Source organism: Propithecus coquereli, unplaced genomic scaffold (genome assembly GCF_000956105.1).
Source record: "Propithecus coquereli isolate 6110/MARCELLA unplaced genomic scaffold, Pcoq_1.0 Scaffold243, whole genome shotgun sequence".
Lineage (NCBI taxonomy): Eukaryota > Metazoa > Chordata > Mammalia > Primates > Indriidae > Propithecus > Propithecus coquereli.
The window spans coordinates 598379-618276 of record NW_012147986.1 but is presented as its reverse complement, the minus strand read 5'-3'; the positions used below and the strand labels follow the sequence as shown (position 1 = coordinate 618276).

The 19898-nt window shown below is 57.3% G+C and overlaps 1 protein-coding gene across 1 annotated transcript in view; it reads right to left on the bottom strand.

Annotated features, from left to right (window-relative positions):
* Window positions 1–275: 275 nt before the first annotated feature.
* SFXN5 (sideroflexin 5) overlaps window positions 276–19898 on the bottom strand; it is a 116759-nt gene continuing 97136 nt past the window's right edge. The window contains exons 13-14 of the mRNA XM_012646494.1: window positions 16813–16930; window positions 276–1719 (exon numbers count right to left, since the gene is read on the bottom strand). Coding sequence (XP_012501948.1) covers window positions 1642–1719; window positions 16813–16930 — 196 coding nt within the window. The 3' untranslated portion in view covers window positions 276–1641. The remainder of the gene's footprint in view (window positions 1720–16812; window positions 16931–19898) is intronic.

Sequence of the window (19898 nt, the reverse complement as noted above, 5' to 3'; positions counted from 1 at the left end):
CAGGGCAGGGGGTCCAGGGGCTGCATGCCAAGGGCTGCCATTCCAGTTGGGGTGAGGTGAGGGGCACACTGAAGCCAGTGTTTCCCCTTTGTTTGGCCCTCTCAGACAGGGCTCACCCGCTTGCCCCAACCTTAGACTCTGCGGCCCTCTTAAGGGCCCTCTCCTCCTTCCTGGCACACAAACGGGAGAATAGTGGGAGCCAGTGGCAAGGGGCCTCTGAGCTGCAGGGGTGACAGGTGGCATGTGATGTGGCCCCACACTCAGGCCCAGACATCCACACCACCTTCTCCAGAACTGTAAAGGTCTGTAAAGGCAAAGGTCAAGTGCTCCTAGGATATGGGCTCACAGAAGGGCAAGGTCCAGGTTCGCAGGCCAAGCACTGGCCATTCCCAAGGGGATCTGCCCCTTTCCTAGTCCAGCGTCTGCGCTGGGGATGTGTGTGGGATGACCAGCATCTGAGCAGGGCAGGCAAAGGCGAGGTCTAGCTGGAAGAGTCAGTGGGAACTGTTGATCCAATTCTCTGGTTCTGGAGGCTCAGAGAAGGGAATGAACTTGTCCAAGGTCACACAGCCCATGAGTGCCAGAGCCAGGGCCCGCCGTTCCTGGGTTGATGCTGCCTCTTCGACCTGGCATTGGCACTCTCTGGCATGAGATGCCCCCTATTCAGGAAGAAGGGGATGGGGCAGGCAGCCCTGGTGGCTGGAGAGGCTCCCCAGACAGCAGTTGGCCCAGCTCCAGCCCCATCCTCAGCCCCATTGCTCAGCCTCCAGCCTGGATCCTGGAAGGAGGTGCGTCTCTCAGAGGCCAAGTGCAGGCCCATGGTTCCTGCCAAGCATCATTCCTTCTTGGGACTCCTGCCTGGAGCTGGGGTCATCTCAGGGACTTTGAATCAGTCAGAACTCTGCAAAGGGTGACCCCAGCCCCAGTGTCACTGTGCTTCACTCAGACAGACTGGTTTGCAGCTATGGCATGGATGATGGCTGGCCACACTCAGAGCCAGCTGCCCATAGAATCTTCCAGAGGCCTCCAGAGCTCCTGGATTCCCTGGGCCACTTCCTGAGGACCTTAGTCATGGCGAGTTCATCCTGTGGTGTGTAAACCACCTCCCCTTCCCTGTCCACTCCAGCCCTAGGAGCCATCTGGCCTGGCCACTATAATATCCCAAATCCACCAGCCTGGCCACCAAACCAACCCAGCGCGCAGGCCTACTCTGGCCCCCACCACCTGCTTACTACCACTTCTGGTCAGCTGTGACCAAGGCTCAGACTTGATTCAGATAAAAAATAAAAATAAAAAAGAAACCAAAGTATAAAAGGATCCTAATTCTACCCCATGGGCACTCTACAACTTTTCAGCTTCACACATAATTGTGCTGAGTGGAGTTTTGACAACCCCATGTAAGGCCCGAAATGCACTTGATTATTTTCTGTAGGAAATGTGTTAGAATTCCTTGTCCCCACGTTAATATGTAAATGGATTAGTCTCCCTACCACTGCAGGCTCAGGCTCAATGCTCCCCAGGTGGCTCAGGACTGCTGGGGTCAGCTCGCCCCTCCCTGCAGATGCAGCCCACGAGTCTCCTTCCCTGCCCCTAACTCCCTGGCCTGAACAGTGATCTGTCTCCAGGCCAGCCGGCCACCACTCACAGCCCCTTGTTGTACACCACTGTCCGGCTGCTCGTCGCCCGGGCAATCTCAGGCTCCAGCTGGGAGGTTTCAATCTGGGAAGAGAGAACAGGGAGAGGAGGTGGGGTAATGGGAAGGGGCCAGCAGGGAGGTGGGGAGCAGCAGCTGGGACCCCTGGTGCCTGCAGTTCTGCCCCTCCGCACCCCCACCCTGCCCCAGCCAGGGCCCACTGCCCTGCTAGTGACACATCTTCCTTCTCCACCACCCTCCCACCACAGGGCCCCCAGCATCCCTTCCAGCCACACCCTGGACCTGATACCACCCAGGGCTGCTCCACCAGATTCCTTAAGTCCAATCCAGACCCTATTGGACCCATCAGTGCCCTATCTTCCCAGCACCCCACTCCTCCTCCTACTTTTAGACCACTGAGACCTCAGGCCCCAGACTCCCTACCTGTCAGTCATCACATCTTCCCCCAACCCGGACAGCTGGGACCACCACTTCAGCTGCTCCCTAGCCCAGTCCCCGACTGGCAGAAGCGCAACCATGCATCCACTCTCTCTACACTTGAACCTGACCACCTAATGGGGACCACTCAAAATTCACCGTCCCTGACTTCGGCTGGACCGTCACAGCAGCTGGCAACCACTCTGCCCCTGTCCCACTGCCTGGTCAACTCCACTGCCCATGCTCCACAGAGGCCACCTTAACCCATCTCTGCCGTCTCAGCCACCCCACTCGGTCCCCACTCCTCCTGAGCAGATGAGCCTTCTTCCTCAGGGGAAGACACTGCAGGCACACAGGGGAGCCCCTCAGCTTCCTGTCATCAGACCCACCACCTGCCTGTGTCCACACGTGGCCCTACACCTGCCTTCCTGCTACCCCACGGCAGACGGCTTTCCCCTCCCCCTCGCAAGGCAGATCTCACGTGGCTCCACCTCCCCTGCCCACCCCGGATGCCCTCCTTCATTGTCCTCCCTCTCTCTCCACATTGCAGAGCCTCCCCTCTGATGACACCTCCCCTTCACCCCAAGTCACGCTCCAGCTACTGCCTGGTCTCTGTCCTCCCCAACAACCACATTTCTTTAAAGAACTGTCTACACTGGCTGTGTCCACCTCCTCACCTCCTACTGACTTTTCAGCCCACAGCAAATCTGGCTTCTGTTCTCACCACACTCCACAGAAATCCTTCTCTCCAAGGTCACTGCTACCCCCATTTCCCAACATCCACTGGACGACATTCTCAGGATCCTTGGGGCTTGGCCTGGCTAGGCCCCTTCTCTGCACATGCCCCTGGGCGACTCCCACACCAGTTTCTCCCCTGAGCCTCAGGCCCACAGCTGCCTGCCTGCCCACCAGACCTTCCTAGGATGTCTCATCGGTCTCGCCCTCAACCCGCCTGAAATGGAACTGAATCCGCCATCTCCCCTGGCCCCAACCCAGCTGCCTGTCTTGGGAAGGACACCACCATCCCATGGCGCTCTGGCCAGAGCCCCTGGAGCCTTTCTGTCTCCCCTTCCTTCCCCCAATGTCTCATCCACTCAGTTCATCCCCCCACGGCCAGTGCCGGCCTCTAAACCTCAAGTCTGGTCACGTCTCTCCTCACATCAAATGGCTCCATGCTCCGCCACCCCCCGGGATCAAGTCAGACTCCTGCGCCACCTTGCTCTAGTGCTGGAGACTCGGGGCACGCACACTGATTTTTGTTCCTCAGACACACTGGGCTCCCCGCAAGTCTTCCCCTGAGCGGTCCCCTCTGCCAGGGATGCACCTTCCAGATTCCAGTCCTGCCCCCACCCCTGTGCTCCTCCCTCCACCCCTGTGCTCCTCCCTGTCTGCAGTTCATCTCTGCTATCTCAGCTTTAGGCCCTGGACCAGGCTGGGCGTGGCTCCCTGTACTTCTATCCCAGTTACAACCCCTACCCCTCCACGTTGGGTCACAAGCTCCCTGAGGCAGCAAATGTGCCATCTTATTACCCTGATTCCTCAAAGCCCAGCACAGTGCTGGTACATAGTAGGTGCTCCTTAAGTGTTGAATAAATGGGTGGAAAGAAAAGAGGCACAGGTGCTGGAAGGACAGGGTCCCCTGGAGACCCCACAGCAGCCCAGATATTGGGCTTCATCTCCAGGGGATGAGCCCAGGGGCCTGCCTGAGCCCCCAGCCTGAGGGGGCCGGTGGGGAAGGCGCTCCCTCAGGGAGAAGGCCCAGCCTGACAGAGTCACCAGGCACCAGGCCTTTGTAACTTAGCTTGGCTGAACTTAGTCATAGGACCTGCTGTCTGTCCAGACACGACAACCCTGGGACGTAGGCAGAAGGCGGCACAGACTGGCCTGGACTTCAGAGAGCTCGGTGAGGCCCCGGCTGTGTATGGCAGAGTCCAGACAAGAGGCAGTTTGGTGAGGACTGGAGCTGGTGGGCATGGTGGGGTTCCTCGAGAAGAGGAGACCCTTCCCCTGTAGTCCCTGGTACTCCAATACCCAGGTTTTGGCCATTTGAGAGGGCCGAGCAAAGGAGAGCTAGGCTCAGAGCCCAGGCCTCCTCCCCACCCCCTCTCCTCAAACCACCTTCTCTCTCCGCACCCCTACCACCCCCGAGTCCCCTCCACCCTGCCGGCTCCCCTCGTCCCCACGCTGCCACTGACACAATGCACAGCGCCCACGCTTAAAAATCTAAATGCTTTTGAAAATGTTTAACCTAGTTAGACAAATTAGCAAAAATTTGTGCAAAACAATTTAGGTATTTAAAATATTCAATGTTTTTAAAAAACTGGAAAACTGTTCTTAGCTTTCAGCTGCAAAAACCAACAAAATATAACATCCCAGCAATCTTACCATGAGGTGTAACATAACCCTTCGGGAAAGCTGTTAAACAGCTACTGAGGCATCCTGGGAAATAGCACTTCATTTATTCAAATGCACATATGTCAGGCTTTTGCACCATATGTCATTCCAAGCTATTTACAGTAATAATTAAATCTTAATCAACGTTTAACCTCTGTAAAATGTTTGAAGAATCCTAATCACCCTTCAGACTGCACTAATGAAGGAGAAATATATAAACATAAAAGGAAAATGATGCATAGATATCACGCTGGAAAGAACAGTAATTGCAAAATTGTATTTCTTTTAAATATAATCAGTAAATGATGTAAAGTAAGCCAAGGAGTATTTTAAGTTAAGACATCTTGGATGTCAGAGGTGTGAGCAGCTAATTTTGTTCTGCTACCCATAACAGATGTAGCATATTTTATTTTAGTGCCATTATTAGCAACTTCCCATGCCGGCTTTCACTGAAGCACTGAGGCCCACATTAAAATCAGAGAGGCTGCTCACCGCCACCATGGAGGACCACGGCCCAGGGCCACGGGCCACTGTGCCCACTCCCTAGTGCATGCTGGCCCAGTGGAGACTGAGGCCTCCCCTCCTGGCACCCTCACGCTCCCCTGGGCTCCCTGCTGTGCTGGGGGCAGCAGGTAGGAGTAGGGGGAGACGCAGGCGGTGGGAGGGCTCCTGGGGGAGGCAGCTGAGGGAGCAGGAGCAGGGGCTTGGGGACAGAGCTGGCATTCCAGGCTTTCTCTCTCATTTCAATTCAGTCTGCCCTCAAGTGAGCAGATGTTTACGGCCACCAACTCCATATACCGGGCGGGGAACACAGAGAAAGACTAGACCAGCCCATGCCCTTGAGAAGCTCGAAGTCTAGGGAGGAGTCAGTGAAAGCAGATGGATTCCAGAGAGACAAGCAAAGTGCCATGGCAACTGGGGAGGGGCTGGGGGTTCCAATTTATTGAAAGAACAAGGAAGGAAGACCTCTCGGAGGAGGTGGGCCAGGAAGAAAATAGAGGATTTTGATAGGCGAGGGCAGGCAAAGCTTGCTGGGAGAAGGAAAAAGCATTAGCTGGCCAGCATGGCCTGTTTTGGGGTGGGGGGGGACGCTGGACATGTTGGAAATGTGGCAGAAAATGGAGGTGGGGCTGGGACAGGCAGGACCTTGGAAGCTACATGAAGGTGCCAGCATTTTATCTGAGGGCAGCGGGAGCCACAGAAGGACTTTGAGCAGGGCAGGGGTGGGCCATATGCCAGGCTGCGTTAGAAAGGTCTCTCTGGTGACGGAGGGTGTAGAGAATGGACTAGGGTAAGTAAGGGGGGCAGGGAAGCCTCTTGGGGAGCATCTGTGCGAATGAGAGAGGTGCTAGGTCCTGTCCTCTGGTGCTACCAGTGCGGGCAGACAGGAGGATCCTTTCTGAAGACACGACCCACAGGAGTTGATGACCAATTCCACGTGGGGGTGAGAGGGAGGTGTTGCGGATGACTGTGCATTGGATGACTCCTAATTCTAGCTCAGGAGCTGGGGTGGCTGGTGACGCCGCTCTCAGAGGCAGGGAATACGGGACAGGGATGGGTCAGGGTGTGGGTGGTAGGCTCAGGGTGGCCATGTCGAGTCTGGGGTGCCTGTGGGTTCCCCAGTGGAGAGTCCGGGGAGGCAGATGGGTCCAGGGTTCTGGAGCTCTGGGCAGGAGAGAGAGAGCCTGGGATGTGTGAACACAGCCAGAGCCTCCAGAGTGGAGGAGCTTGCCCAGGAGAGCAGATGGAGGGGAGGGTGCCAAGGCCTGGGGAACAGGCCCATCTGAGGGTGGGTGAAGGGAACGAGTCCATGATGGCGGCCTTGGAGGACCAGCCTAAGGAGCACAAGCAGTGACAGAGGATGCCACAGACACCACGCAGCCATGGACACCAAGAAAACCATTTTCTGTGAATGGTTCTGATGAGGGCTGAGCAGCTTTGCTCTTGGCAACTAGACTTTGGTGACCTCCTGGGGTCCATGTTGCCAGCGCCCCGTCAGTGCCGATCCTGGGCCAACTCAACTGGCCATTTGCCAGGACACCTCTAGCTCTCTGGCCACGGCTGGTGTTGGGACCATAGGGGTTCCACACCATGGGTTCTGCTGGGGAGGCTTGGGCAGGGACCCCTGTGTGGCCTGCTTGCCCAGACAGGCTGTTCCCTCCCCTCTCCACCAAGAATCAAGTGTCTCCCTTGAAGAGCACCTCTCTGAGCTGTGTGTGAGCCGAGTCTCCTCCAAGGGAATCACATGCAGGCCTGGCCTGGCAGTGCCATTGGACCCGCTGGTAAATGAGTGTGACTCAGGTACTGGGTATGAGCAGTACCTGCTGCCACCTCCTGCTGCCCTACCCAGCTCTAGGCCCCACAGTAGGAACAAAGGGTCCCCTGCTGCTTGGAGGGGCTGACCTCCAAGTTGGCTTGATGTGCCCTCTCGGCAGCCACACAAACAGCATCGTGGCCACAGTGGCTCCCCAGTGGGGTTGTGGAGGGGGCGGGAGGTGCCAAGGCTCAGTGAGAGGAGTGCTGAAGGCCAGAGCCCCAGGGTGGTGGGTGGAGAGGGCAGGACTTCGCTGAGACCACAAACTGGCTCTGAGGGGCCTTCTCTGGGGAGCAGAGGACGGGGAGAAAGGAGGGTGCGCAAGGAACAGCCACAGGTGACAGGGCAACCCGGTCCCAGGCTGCCAGTTCGAGGCAGGCAGGACCCTTAGGGCCAGCCAGCTGGGGCTCTCAGGGAGGGGGTGTCTGGGATGGGGAGTAACTGGCTGGTGGTCTCCTCCAGCTCCAGAAGCAGGGTCCTGGAAACATGCTCACCCTGCCCAGAAATAAGCAATGTCGCCCCGTTAGCACCCCTGACTCCCGGGCAGAACCTGCACCCTGGCTCCCAGACAGCCTCACAGGGACGCCCCCTCCCCATATCAGAGCGCCAACCCCCTCCTCCAGACCCAGCTCAGACCCTGCTGCCCCTCCCAGGAGATATCCCAGACTCGGAGCAACATGTCCAGCATGACCCCAGCCTCCCCTGAGCACCCCAAGGCACAGCTGGCTCCACAGCCCCTAGAACAGCCCGGCGGCCTTCCTTTATGGCGTGGGAAGGGTTAACCTTGAGCTATTTACCTGGGTCCTGGCTCTTTGTGGGTGGGGGAGTAGAGTCAGGAATGCATTTGGGGCCACCTCTGCCTCTGCAGCCCAGGAGCACACACACACCTGCAGCCAGCCAGCAGCCGGTGGATAGTTTACATATTTGAACCTGGAGCTAAGGTGCTGAGACATAAACAGGAAACTGGATCCCCCGCCTGTGCCCCATTCTCAGGGGCTTTTACCTACTACAAAGAACTTCCTCCTCCTTGCCTTTCTTCTGGTGGCTTTGCTGCCTCCCTTTCAAAGGCACAGGGATGGGGGGGTGGGGTGTTCAGCATGACCCTGTGACATGGCTCAAAGCCACCTTCTGCTTCTGGCCAGGGGTCTGAGCCTCTGAGGGTCCACAGGTGGTGGCAACATTGACACAGGGTCTAAAGCCCGGGCTGGCACCTGGCTGACCCTGTGTGCCTGAGGTCTCTGCCGGGTGTGGGACCACCTTGCCCACTGGGCAGCCACAGTCCACTCTTCCTCGCCAGGGCGGGGCAGGCCTCACGTCCTGCCCAGACACACACACATCCTGGCCAGCTTTGGAGGATCTGTCCTGAGTGTCCTGGGATGGCAGGGGTGTCAGGCTGGCCTGGGGAGCAGCCGAAGCCTAAGCCTGGACCCCGGGTCAGGCCTCTGGTGCTGGTGAAGGTCAGATTCCTCAGCTGAACACTCAAGGCCTTCTGGAACATTCTCCACCTCCCTCACCCACCAGCTGCCCTCCGTTTTCTATACAATGTAGATACAGGCTTTGAGGCTAGAGTCCGGGCTGTACTTTAATCCTCTTAGGCTGCCTCCTCCAGGAAGTCTCCCGTAATCTTCTCAGACCAGATCCATTGCTGCTGCCTCTGGACACCCCCAGCACTTGTTCTTGTCTCCATCACATCCCCAGCCACAGGCTGACTTGTCCTCTAGCCAGGTGTGACTACAGCAGCCCCCACCCCACCCCACTGTGAGCCACTCAAGGCAGCTCAGTGTCCCCGTGCCTCAGTAACAGTTGAATGAAAGTGAACAGCGGCACCACCAGCGCAAGAATCCTGCCTGATACTTTTCCAGCTCCCCTGCACTGCCGTACCCAGCGAATGCGCAGGCCCCCTGCCCATTTTGGAGCTTTGCACTATTCCTCGGTGCCCTCCGGTGGACCAATGTCAGCATCATTCTCTGTCCTCTATCTCCTCAGCCTCAGTTTCCCCACATGTGCAGTGGGAAGATTTTCTACCTCCTGTGGCTGGCATGAGGATAACATCAAGAAAGGGATGGGAGAGCCCTTTGGAGGCTTAGGAACCCCCTACGGTGTTGCATAAAGAGGGCAGGGCCCACGGTTACCCCGGCACCCAGGGCTGAGCTCTTGCAGACTTTGCACATATCGATGCCTTTGATCTTCTCAACGGAAGCTCTGCACAACCAAGCCTCCCCACTCCCTGTCCTGAGTTCAGCTAGGTGTTCTAGAAGGTCCCGAAAAGGAGACCCGGGAGGGACAGGATGCAGGCAGCCCCGCTGAGGCCTGTCATCTGGGCATGTGTGCACGTTCATACGTGCACATGTGTGTGTGTGTGTGTGTGTGTGTGTGTGTGTGTGTGGGCCTGTGTGCGCGCACAGGTTTGGGGTGGGGGTGTGGGGAACAGGCAACATGACAGGTGGCGTTGGCGTTCCTGGGCTCTGAGCGGCTTTGCCATTCCTATCCGTCCCTCCTGGGGGGTCCTGTGGGTAAACTCCAAGAAAGCAGCGGGCGGGGAGGCAGCAGATTTCTGACGGCAAAAATAGCCCACTTTGGAGTTCAGTAGGGACTGATTAAACCAGTAAACGAGAAAAACCCCAAACAAACATCTCCAAGCAAAGCAGGAGATGGATTTGAGACTGGAGAGGAGGAGGCCCGTTCTGGGAGACAGTGAACGCTGCTGTGGACTCAGGAGGGACATGATGCCCCCTAGATATGTCTCTGGCCTCATATCAGCCCTGGAAGGGTGGGAGAAGCAGGAACCAACAAAGTCAAGGTGAACCCAGACGGGCTGTGCTCTTTATTAGGCATTGATAAAGAGTGCCAGTTCTCAGCCTCAGGAATACCCTATATGTTGAGGGAGGGAGAAAGGGCTGTTGTCCCAAGGAGGGAGATGGGACATTGGATACACACCTCCAGAGTCTAAAAGTGTGAGGTGAGACAGACCCTAGCCAGGCATATCAGGAAGGACTTCCTGGAGGAGAGGCCACTTCTAAAACAGCTTCAATGTGGACCTGAGCTTATTCCCAACTCCTCCCCATTCTTGGTTGGGAGTTCAAATGCTTTCTCAGAGAAAGGAAGATAAGCTGGGGGAGACATTTGCTTTTGGTGGGTCACCGCTGTCTAGCCAAGCTGCTTCAAAACCACCATTTTCCTCAGGGCTGGAGAGGGTTTGTGGAGAGAGTAGAGGTTCTGGCACCCACTAAGGGTACGCACCTTTTTGCCCATACAGGGAGGGCGTGCCTCTGTTTCTTGACTCTGAGAGCTGTAAGGGGAGAGGCAGGAAGGAGTAGGTGGGGAGTGAGGACGGGTGGCTGAGCTGAGCCCGTACCTCAGCTGCAGCATGCAGCATGGGTGTGGCCTCTGAGAGCCCCCTGCTGGGGCCAGGGTGGACACAGACATCAGAAGGGCTTTAGCCTTCCTCAGAACATGACGTGCCTTCTAATCCCCAGCACCCTCTAGAGCTGAGGTGAGGAGGTGCTAGGCTGAAAGGGAGGGTAGGGGGTTGGCAGGGCTGACCGCCATGATGATATCTTTTCTTCCAGTCAAGATGTTTGGCAAAAGCTGGAGGGGCTGGGAGCGGTGGGGAGAGGATCCTCTGCCGAGGTGTCAGGGAAGGCCAGAGGGCAGGGGCCAGCAAACCAATACACAAGCAACAGAGCAAACAGGAAACACCCCTCGTTGCCCCCAGGACCCCTGCACCAGCTGGGGCAGGGAAGAGAGACACACACTCTGGGGCTCCAGCTTCTACAGCAGCAGCCAGGCCCTGTTCCAGCCTGCAGCCCAGCCCAGAGGCACCACCCATCTCCCCTCTGCCCCTCGGCCTACAGCTGCTGGGAGGACGGAGGAGCTGGGGAGGGTACAGGGGCTGTGAGGTGTGTTCCAAGGAAGGCCAAGGCCCTGCCCACTCACCACTTGGCACCGTTCACAAGCCATGCCTGTCCCCAGAGGGTGGCCTCAGTGGGCGCAGCCATGATGCGGAGAGGAGGTGCCTGAGGGTCAGCACCTGGCTCAAAGTCACTCAGCCCAGTGTCAGCTCTCCCGACTCCAGTACCCGGGCCCTGGCTCCAGTTTTCACTTCCAGAATCTCACCAGGCAGAGCCAGGAAGAAACTTAGTTCCAACACCTCATCCTACCACAGGGGAAACTGAGGTCTTTGAGGTTAAGACCCAAGGCTGTACAGAGAGTTGAGGCTGAGGGATGCCAGCCAGAAGAGCAGAGGCAGGCCTGGGGGACAGAGGATGGCCCCCCCGGCCCCAACACCACCTAGGGACAGGGCTGAGCCCCCGGCCACCGCCACTCCCCACGCCTTCCCCTTCCACAGACAAGCCCTGCCTTCTTCTGTGGACACATTTCAACCCCACCGAATCAGCTAATTATTGACAGTTGGTGAAGAGGAGATTTCACTTTTTCCTCCTGTTAAACTGCTCCTAATTAGTTCCCTGTCACCACGGCTGGCTCGCCCGCCCGCCGCCCGCCCGTTCACGCAGTGAGCCCGCTGCACAGTGCCTCATTAACCTTTTGCTCCTCTCCTGCCGCCTGCCAACGAGATGAAGACAAAAACAGATTGTTGAACAATGGCTCCGGCTTGTATGTGCAGCCCCGCTCCCCAGCCCCCGAGCTCCCGGGGGAACAGTGGGGAGAAGCGAGGGGACGGGGTGGGGGAGAGCCCGAGAGGAGTCAAGGAAGGGAGGAAGAGGCACAAAGGAAGAAGAGACAGGAACAGAGGCAGGGATGTGGGAGGGAGCCTCGGCCAAGGTACCGCTTCCTGCTCCGGGGAGACATGAGGTTCATTAAATGGATTGGAAGCCTCCCAGGTGGGGAACACCGGCTGCCAGAGTCAGAGGGACATTCGCCGTCACCCGGTCCAGCCTCCTGTGGCAGCCAAGCCAGAGTGCCGAGAGACTAGACCCTGGACATCTCCCTTGAGGGACCTGAGGCACCGGTGTATGTGTGTGTGTGGCGGGGAGGACAGAGGTGACCACATTTACCTGGAACCCAGAGCCCCAATCTCCAGAGAGGGCAGGGCCAGAAAGGCCACCACAAATCTGGCCCCACCATGCCACAGGGAGGCCTCTACCGCCAACCCGACGGAAAGCTGTATGGAGCACAGCCCTCACTGCCGCCTGACACGGGCTGTTTAGTGAGTTTTTACCTCCACCATCAGAATGGAGGCTCCCTGAGACCACGGGGCTATGACATGGCCATGCTGGGTACAAGCAGAAGGGGAAAGCACTGGAGCTCTATGGGGTAGGGGACAGATCTTGGGTGCAGATTCATGGGCCCAACCATGCCTGGGCACAGGCTGGCTGAGTGGGCCTTGGCAGATGCCCACTGTGGCACAAACCTCCAAGTCACAGAGTCCACCACCTCCCTGCATGGGCAATGGGATGGGGCCCAGAAGGGAGCCCAGACCCTGCTCCCCAGTTCTCACACCTGTGAGGAGGTTCCCGGTCCTACCTGTGGCCTTCTAGACTCCCTCTGCCCCTTCCTCAGCTCTGGGTTAGAGACCACAGATACACTTACTCCAAAAGGTCCCTGTGAACATGCACATGATTCCCTGTGAAGGGCAGGAGGGCACTGGAATGTTCTACTGATGAATGAGTGGCAAGCAGTCTGGAGCTCAGACTTGGGCCTCCTCTTTTGATAGTGAGGTGGGCCAGGGAGGGTAACAGAGTCCTTCTGCCTGGGTCCAAAGCCTGCTCCATCATTACCACTTTGGACTTTGTGCAAGGTACTTAACCTTAATGTACCTCAGTTTCCTCATTTGGAGGATTGTCATGTTCTGAGACCCCATTTCCCCACCTCAGCCAACCAGACTGCTCTACCCACTGGACCCACGGACTTCACAGATGCCATGCCTTCCTGCCTTGGGCTAAGGGCACTCCTTCCCCACCACTGCCCTCTGTCCAAGCCCCCATCTCCATCTCACAGGATCTTTATAGCTCTCCCACCGTTTCTTATCTCTGAGCTCACTTCTCTGGACAAAGAGAGAAAATTAGCTACGTTTTGCCCCTACACTGCCATATCTGGCTATATCACCCAGTTGCCAAGTCTCATCAACAACTTCTCATCCCCTCTGCGTGGCTCACGGGCAGAGAGCCCCCTCCTCCTTGCAGTGCCCTCATCCTCGGCTTCCATGAAGGCTCTCCACCCTGGTTCTCCCTGCCCTTGACTGTTCTGTCCCTTTTGTGATGGTTTTTCTCACCCCCACTGTGACCTCACCCACTTTCTCAGCTTCAATTCCCACATATACAGCAAAGGTTCCATATCTCCAGCCAGAATCTCTTCCCAGAGCCTAGAATCATACATCTGACTGTCTAGGATACATCCCTTGATATTCAATAACACTTTGGACTTGAAGGGCATTAGTAGGACCTAACAAAATAAGGTCCCCAGCATGCTGCCCTGTCTAGTAGATGCTCAGTAAATGGTAGCCATTATTACTATTTGATCCTTGGTACCATTTTAATAGGCAGAACTACTAATTTGAGAAGACCAGACAAAACTCTCTCCCAGGAATTGAAGGGGGGATTGAAGTCCTTTCCTCACCCTCTGTGGTTAGTGAGTTGGAAACCCCATACCAATCACTGCAGGCCAGCCATTCTAGGAACTAGTTCCTAAACTCTATCTCCAAGTCTCCTAATTAATTAATTAGCGTTCTAGCGATTACTTTTGTTGACAACCTTGGTGGCTTTTGGCAAGTAGGTCAGCCCAAGCAAGTCCAGACTTATTGTGGCAAATCCCACTGGCTTCTGGGATGAGACATGATCCCTCTATGGCAAAGGAAGCTCCTCATTAGAGAGAATTAATTGGGAGGGTGAATGGGGAGAACGAGGTCCTCTCAGCCAATTGGCCAACGGCCTTGGTGCCATGGGTCACAGATAGGCCTAAAACACCCCATAATGCCCAGGCCAGCCTGCATCCTGTTAGGGTCCATGCAGCTGAGGCAGCAGCTCTGAACATCGTGCCTTCACCCTCCCTTCCCAGAGGGCAAAGACTTATTATGTAATGACTATACGCCGCCCAATCTGGAGAAAGAGGCTTGGGTTGCAATAAGAGGGTCTTTGGTTAGATACTCAGGAGAGCTAACTTCATGCCTATTTGAGGCAGGCATGGGGGGAGAGCCGAGCCTGGACTTTGACATGCAGCCTCTGTGAGGCCAAGGCAGCTCACTTTCGACCACCTCTCCACAGCCAGGGCTGGAGGCCGGGGTGCGTGAACAGCCATTGCTGTGTTATTTGCCCCAGAGCAACACCTGCCAAAGACCCACAGCACTCCTAGACCCTCCCCCACCACAGGGCAGCCCCACGGTAGGCAAGGTGGCTGGTGAGGAGAGAAAATCAGTCACAGAAAACAATCAGATGCAGCGTTTCCCAGAGGCTCTGGGCTTGGAGGGTGGGACCTCTGGGTTTCCTTTCCCATTAGCACCTGGTTTCTGTGACCTTGGGCTGGTCCCGTGGCTGCTCTGGGCGTCCATTTCCCCCAGAGAGCCCGAGCATGGTAAACTGGATGACCTTGAAAATCCTTCCAACCTGGATGGTCTCTGATTGTGTATCATGGGTTTGCTCTGCCCTGGGTCCCTCCCCTGCGCAGGCAGGCAGAGCCACGAGGGCTACTTGAAGCTCTGAGCACAGTGGAGTCTACAATCACACAGGTTGACTGCACAGAGATGCAATGGCTTCAGGGAGTGCCAGGCCCAGCTCTGTGGGGACGAGGGTGCCAGAGACCACTGAGAAATACCCTTCCTCCCATCATCGGGACTTCTGGGCAACCTGCAGCCCTCGGCTCCACGTGGAGTTCCCAGGAGGCAGCTTTCCCAGGGGAGCGGAGCAGGAGGAGCACCCTAGTCTCCACGACACGGCTGGGCCCTGTGGGCAGGAGACGAGGGTCCTGCTGGCATAGGGAGGATCCTGTCTTGGTGTGCCTTGGATGGTGTCCCCCCAGACAGGAGCCCCAGCCCTGCTAGAGTCTCCCCCTTGAACTCTGGAGCTCTGGAGGGAAGTGACCCCAGTTCTCACTCTCCAGGGACCCTGTGGCCAGAGGCAGGTCACTCCCTCCTACTCTAAGACCCTGGGATTCCAGCCCTTGCAGCCCCAACACATCAAGCCCTTATTTTCACCTCCCCGAGGTGCCCTCCAGGAGCCCTCACCCCTCGCACTGCCTCCCTTGGGGCCCTGCCCGCCGCAGGGTGAGTGCTGAGACCACAGACTCCAAAGTGCCTCCTCTGCCCAGCGCCCACCTCCTCATGAGCTCAGATACTCCAAACACCCTCCCGCTCAGCCACCTTCACACCCAGCCCAGCTTGGAGCCCGTGCTTCTCTGCTCCTCTCTTCTCCCACCCATGTCCCAAATGCCCCCCCACAACGAAACCCCAGCAGAGAGGACCCTGTGATCTTCCCTGCCACGCACCCCTGGGTGGCCCCTCACACCACCCACCAGGCTCCCCTGACTTCTTGGGTCAGCTGTCTCTCACCCTCCCCCCTGGATGTCTCAAACCTCCTCTGTAGTCCTCAGACCCCTGACCCACCCCCAGTTTCCCGTCTGCTCTGTCACAAGAACAGAGAAGCCATCAGAACAACTCCCTCAACCTCCCCAGCCCTGAACCCCACCCTAGCCGCATCTGCCCCTCTTCTGCCTACTACTGCAGGGAGGGGGCGCTCCTCCTGCTGAGCTCTGGTCTGCCCCGTCTTCATGGACTTTGCTCCCCCAACATCCTCCTCTCAGTGTTCTCAAATGAGAGGACGTGCCTGGTGCCTTCCCTTGTATGTTTATACAAGCTCCAGTCTCTCCCGTTTAAAAAAAGGAAAGATAAATAAATAAAAGCCTCTCTCAATCCCACATCTTGTTCCAGCTGTGGGCCTGTTTCTCTTTTTCCCCTCAACGCCAAGCCTCACTTGTCGCCTGGGCCCTGCCCCTCAGGGACAGGGTTTGCCTTTATCACCTGAGACATCAGTGGACGCTCTTTAACACACGGAGTTCCACCTCTCCGAAGGACTGACCCTGTGGACGGCCCGTCCAAACCCATACCCCTCTTGGCCTGGCTCTGCCCTTTCCTCCCTGGCCACTTGTCCTTGGCACCCCACCAGGGCCTCTGTCCTCCACATGCCCTCATGTGCCCATCCACCTCACTGGCTGCTCTCCCTCACACTGCCCCTACTCGTGGCGCCATCTTGTGAAGTGGTACCTACACCTGCCAGGCTGCTCAAGACCAGAAAGCTGGGCGCACATCCTCCCACCACATGCAGCTCTTCATCAGATCCCGACGAAGCTGCCTCCTGACTCTCTTCTTACGGACCCACTTCTCCCCATGCCCACTGCCAACAGCCACAGTGGTGGTCCAAGCCACCACCATCTCTCACTGGACGCCTGCCACAGCCTCCTGATGGTTCCTTCTCCTCCCATGCTCCAACCCAGCTTTGCGATGCAGCCACAGGGACCGTTCAAAAGCAGGAATCTGTGTCCTGCTCTGCACAGTCCCTAGGATGACACTACCCTCTGTGCTTCAGCTTCCAAGTTCCCAACACCCCCAGCCCCAGCCCCTCACCTGGCCCCTCATCTCACTCCACTCTGCTCCATTGCAGACTTTGGTCAGCTCTTGGCAGCTCCATGTGCCGCCTCACCACAGCACCGACACACCGGCTGAACCCCAACCCTCGTGTCCCCGCAGCCCTTCTTCACCTGGCCCGCTCCAGCCCACACTCCAGGCCCTAGCGAAACGCCACTTCCCTCTACGCTAGATTTGGTCTCCTCCCACATCCAGCTGAGCTTCTCCCACCCTAACGCTCCTGGAACTGCATTTGCCCTTCTCTGTTTAATTGCCGTGTTGGCTGCTCAACCCCCAACTCTGAGAAGTCAGACCTGGGCCAGTCTTGTTCAGGGTTCTAGCTCCAGTGCCTAGCACAGTGCTAAGGAGTTAGCGCTGCATATTTGTTAATAAATGACCAACAGCTGGCTCTCTGCCCGCCCCCCACCTTGCCCATGACTCCCGCCCCCACTCCCCACTGACCTCTGACATCTGTGGGAAAAGGCTGATCGCCAGTGGCAGGGCCAGGCCAAAGGCTGCCAGGCACACGAGGCTTTGCACAGGGAGGAGTAGCCGGGGACGCGCCTGCAGGAGAGCCGTCCTGTGGGGGAGACCAGAAAATGGCGGGAGCTAGCCACCAGCCACTGCGCTGGGTCCCACTCAGAGTCTCAGGGCCCAGGTGGCATGGCTCTGGGGTCAGTGCCAGCCTGCAGCTAAAGAGATGCAGCAGATTCTGTCTTTGGGGCCTTTCCCAACCGGCAGTCCTCTCCTCAGGCCCCACATGGAAGGACATTGCTGGTAGAACTCTCAGCTACTCAAATCATAAATGAGCACTTGTGGGGCACCCACCCACCATGTGTCCAGCCCTGCGCCAAGCAGGCCGAACATGGGAGAGACACTAGAGGAAGCTGTCAGCCCCTGTTCCCGGGAGACACACAGGAAAGTAAGGTTGCTCTCAAAGGCAGCACATAATTTAATAGCAAACAAAACAGAGTAGGTGCGGAGTTCAGGGGAGAAGACAAAGCACACACACATGCATGCGTGTACATGCATGCACACACACACACACACACACACACACACACAGCTGGGAGGAGGGATCCTCTTCTATTCGTGAGAACAGAAGACATCCTAGTGGCCACCTCACCAACTTCAATCCAAGAACCACAGAGGGGACAGTGACTTGTGCAAGGCTACGTATGCAGGAGGTGGGCAGAGAGTGCTGTCGCCCCAGCGGCTCCCAGCTCCTACCTCCAGGCACCTTTGCAGTGTCATCACCAGCTAGCACCCACTTCCCACGGCCAGCTTCAGAGGGCAGGAGAGGGGTATGATAAACCTCCCTCCAGTGCTCTGGGTCCTCCAGCACCCAGACAGTGTGGGGGCCATATTGGCTGGCAGATATGCCTCTGCCATGCTCATCAGAGCTTTCCATTTTCCATAATATAGCAGGGACCACGGCACTCCACTGGGGAGGCCTTGGGGTGCCAGCAGGATGGATGACTAGAATATTTGCCAGGGGATACAGGGTGGGCACTAAATCTGACCTCAGTAACTGTGTCAGCCTCCATGAGACCTGCTCCTGGTGTGAAGGGGATACAATCGGGCTCTTGCCCCTCCCTCGCTGGAGCAGGGCCACAGGCAGGTGAGAGGGTGAGAGGCCCTCCCAGGGCAGGGCCATATGTAGGGTGCAAGCAAACCCAAGAGCACCTGCTCCTGAGCAGACGGCAAAATTGGAAGCAGCAGTTCTCAAACTTCAAAGTGCAAGGTAACGGTGTGGGCAGCTGGTCCAACGTGCAAACTCCCAAGAGCCCCTTACATCCGTGAAGTCCTGGTTCAGGGTAACTCCCAGGTATTAGAGCCGGGAATTTCCATTTTAAACAACCCTCCCTGAATCTACAGTGGGATCCCAGGCCACACTTAACGAGAACCCCTGCCTCAGGATGTGCCTGCTCAGGTTTTAACAAAGATCTAGTCACCCGTAAATTCTATGCAATTAAAAGAGTTAGCCCCAGCCTGGCACACAGTAAGTGCTCAGTAATTGTGCATCAGTATTGTGTGGTTATCACCCGTGTCACCTGTGGGAAGGAGGTAGGGTCCTGCGGGCTGTGCTGTCCTCTAGCCCTTCTACTGGCCCTGACCCCAAGATCTGTCAAGCTATTGAATTTAGCCTAAATTGAGCTTTTGGAGAGGAGAGTTTCCACAGGATTAAAAGCAGGACAAAGGTGCCTAAATCAAGCTCAAACCTCTCTGATCCCCCAGCCCCACCCCCATGCGGCACCCCATCCTCTCCCTCTCCTCCATGCCAGCCCCGCACCCTCCCTGGACTCCAAGGCCTCCTGGGCTTCCTTAGGAGTCGTGGAGGGGCCGGAAGTAAGGCTGAGATGGGCTCTGAGATCAACTTCTTAAGCAGGACAAGGAGTGTTGGACATAAGGCTCGCCACCCCCCCAAACTTGTGCAGGAGGCCTGGAGCCCCTGCTCACTGGGGCCTGCCCTTCTGTTCCAGTGGCAGTGACAAGAGGGTGTGAAGTCCCTGGAGGTGCAGCCCTGAGGGTCAGGGAAGGCAGGGAAGGGTGACCAGGAGAAAGAGTTAAGCTCCCTCCCAGGCAGGTGAGGGGCTGGCCATGGAATCAGTCCTTGGGACCTCCTGGTGGGGACACTGGACAGACCACCTTCTACATGGGGCTGTAACCTCAGCTCCTCTCTCAGTGGTGGCTGGCTGAAGTTCCCACTGGCAAAGGGGTCCAGGAAGCCCTAGCCCTGTGCTCCCAATGCAAGAAGGAGGCAGGCCCAAGGCTGCAGCCAAACAGGAGCCTCAGGAGTCCCAGCCCAGAGCAAGCTCCAGCCCAGAGCAAGCCAGAGAGTGAACACAGCAGGACAGGGGGAGGGGAGGAGAGGGAAATGGCAGGGAGGGATGGGAAAGGCAGCTGGGGGAGTTAAAATATGCAGATGGAGAGATGTGCGAATGCCTGGGAGAAAGAAAAGACCCGGAGCCCACAGAGGGAAGAAAGCTGAGGGAGTGGACTCGGGGACCCACCATGGGGGGTGTGGCCTGGACTCTGACCCAGCTTAGACCCAGCCTGGTGCCTCTGACCCACCCCCTCCATCCCAGGGCCAGGGAAGCTTGGCTGGGCGTGAGCAACTCCAGATCCAGCACCGGCAGCTGCCTCTCAGCTGGGGGCTCATCCCAGCCCTGGGTCTAAAACTAGCTTCCTCCTCAGCATGGTTGGAGCTGCACGGAGGGTGTGGAGTGTGAACCCTGCAGCCCGCAGAGAGGGTGCCGTGGAGAGTGAGCGGATGCCACCCTCAGAGGTGACCCAGTGCTCTGGGCTGGTGCGGCGAGGCTCCTCTGCTGACTTCAGACTCTTCCTTTCAGTCTCAGAGTCTAGGACAACCGAGCATGCTGAGCACCCACCTCTTATCCCAGCAGGAAACCAGGGACCTGGGCTCTGTGTGCTCCTCCCAGACAGGATGATGGGGAGGCCAGAGGCGAAGCTAGGCGGGTCCCAGCCACAGCCACACAACAGCTTGTCTCCCCCGTTGCTGCGCATTCCTTCAGCACTTGGAGTTC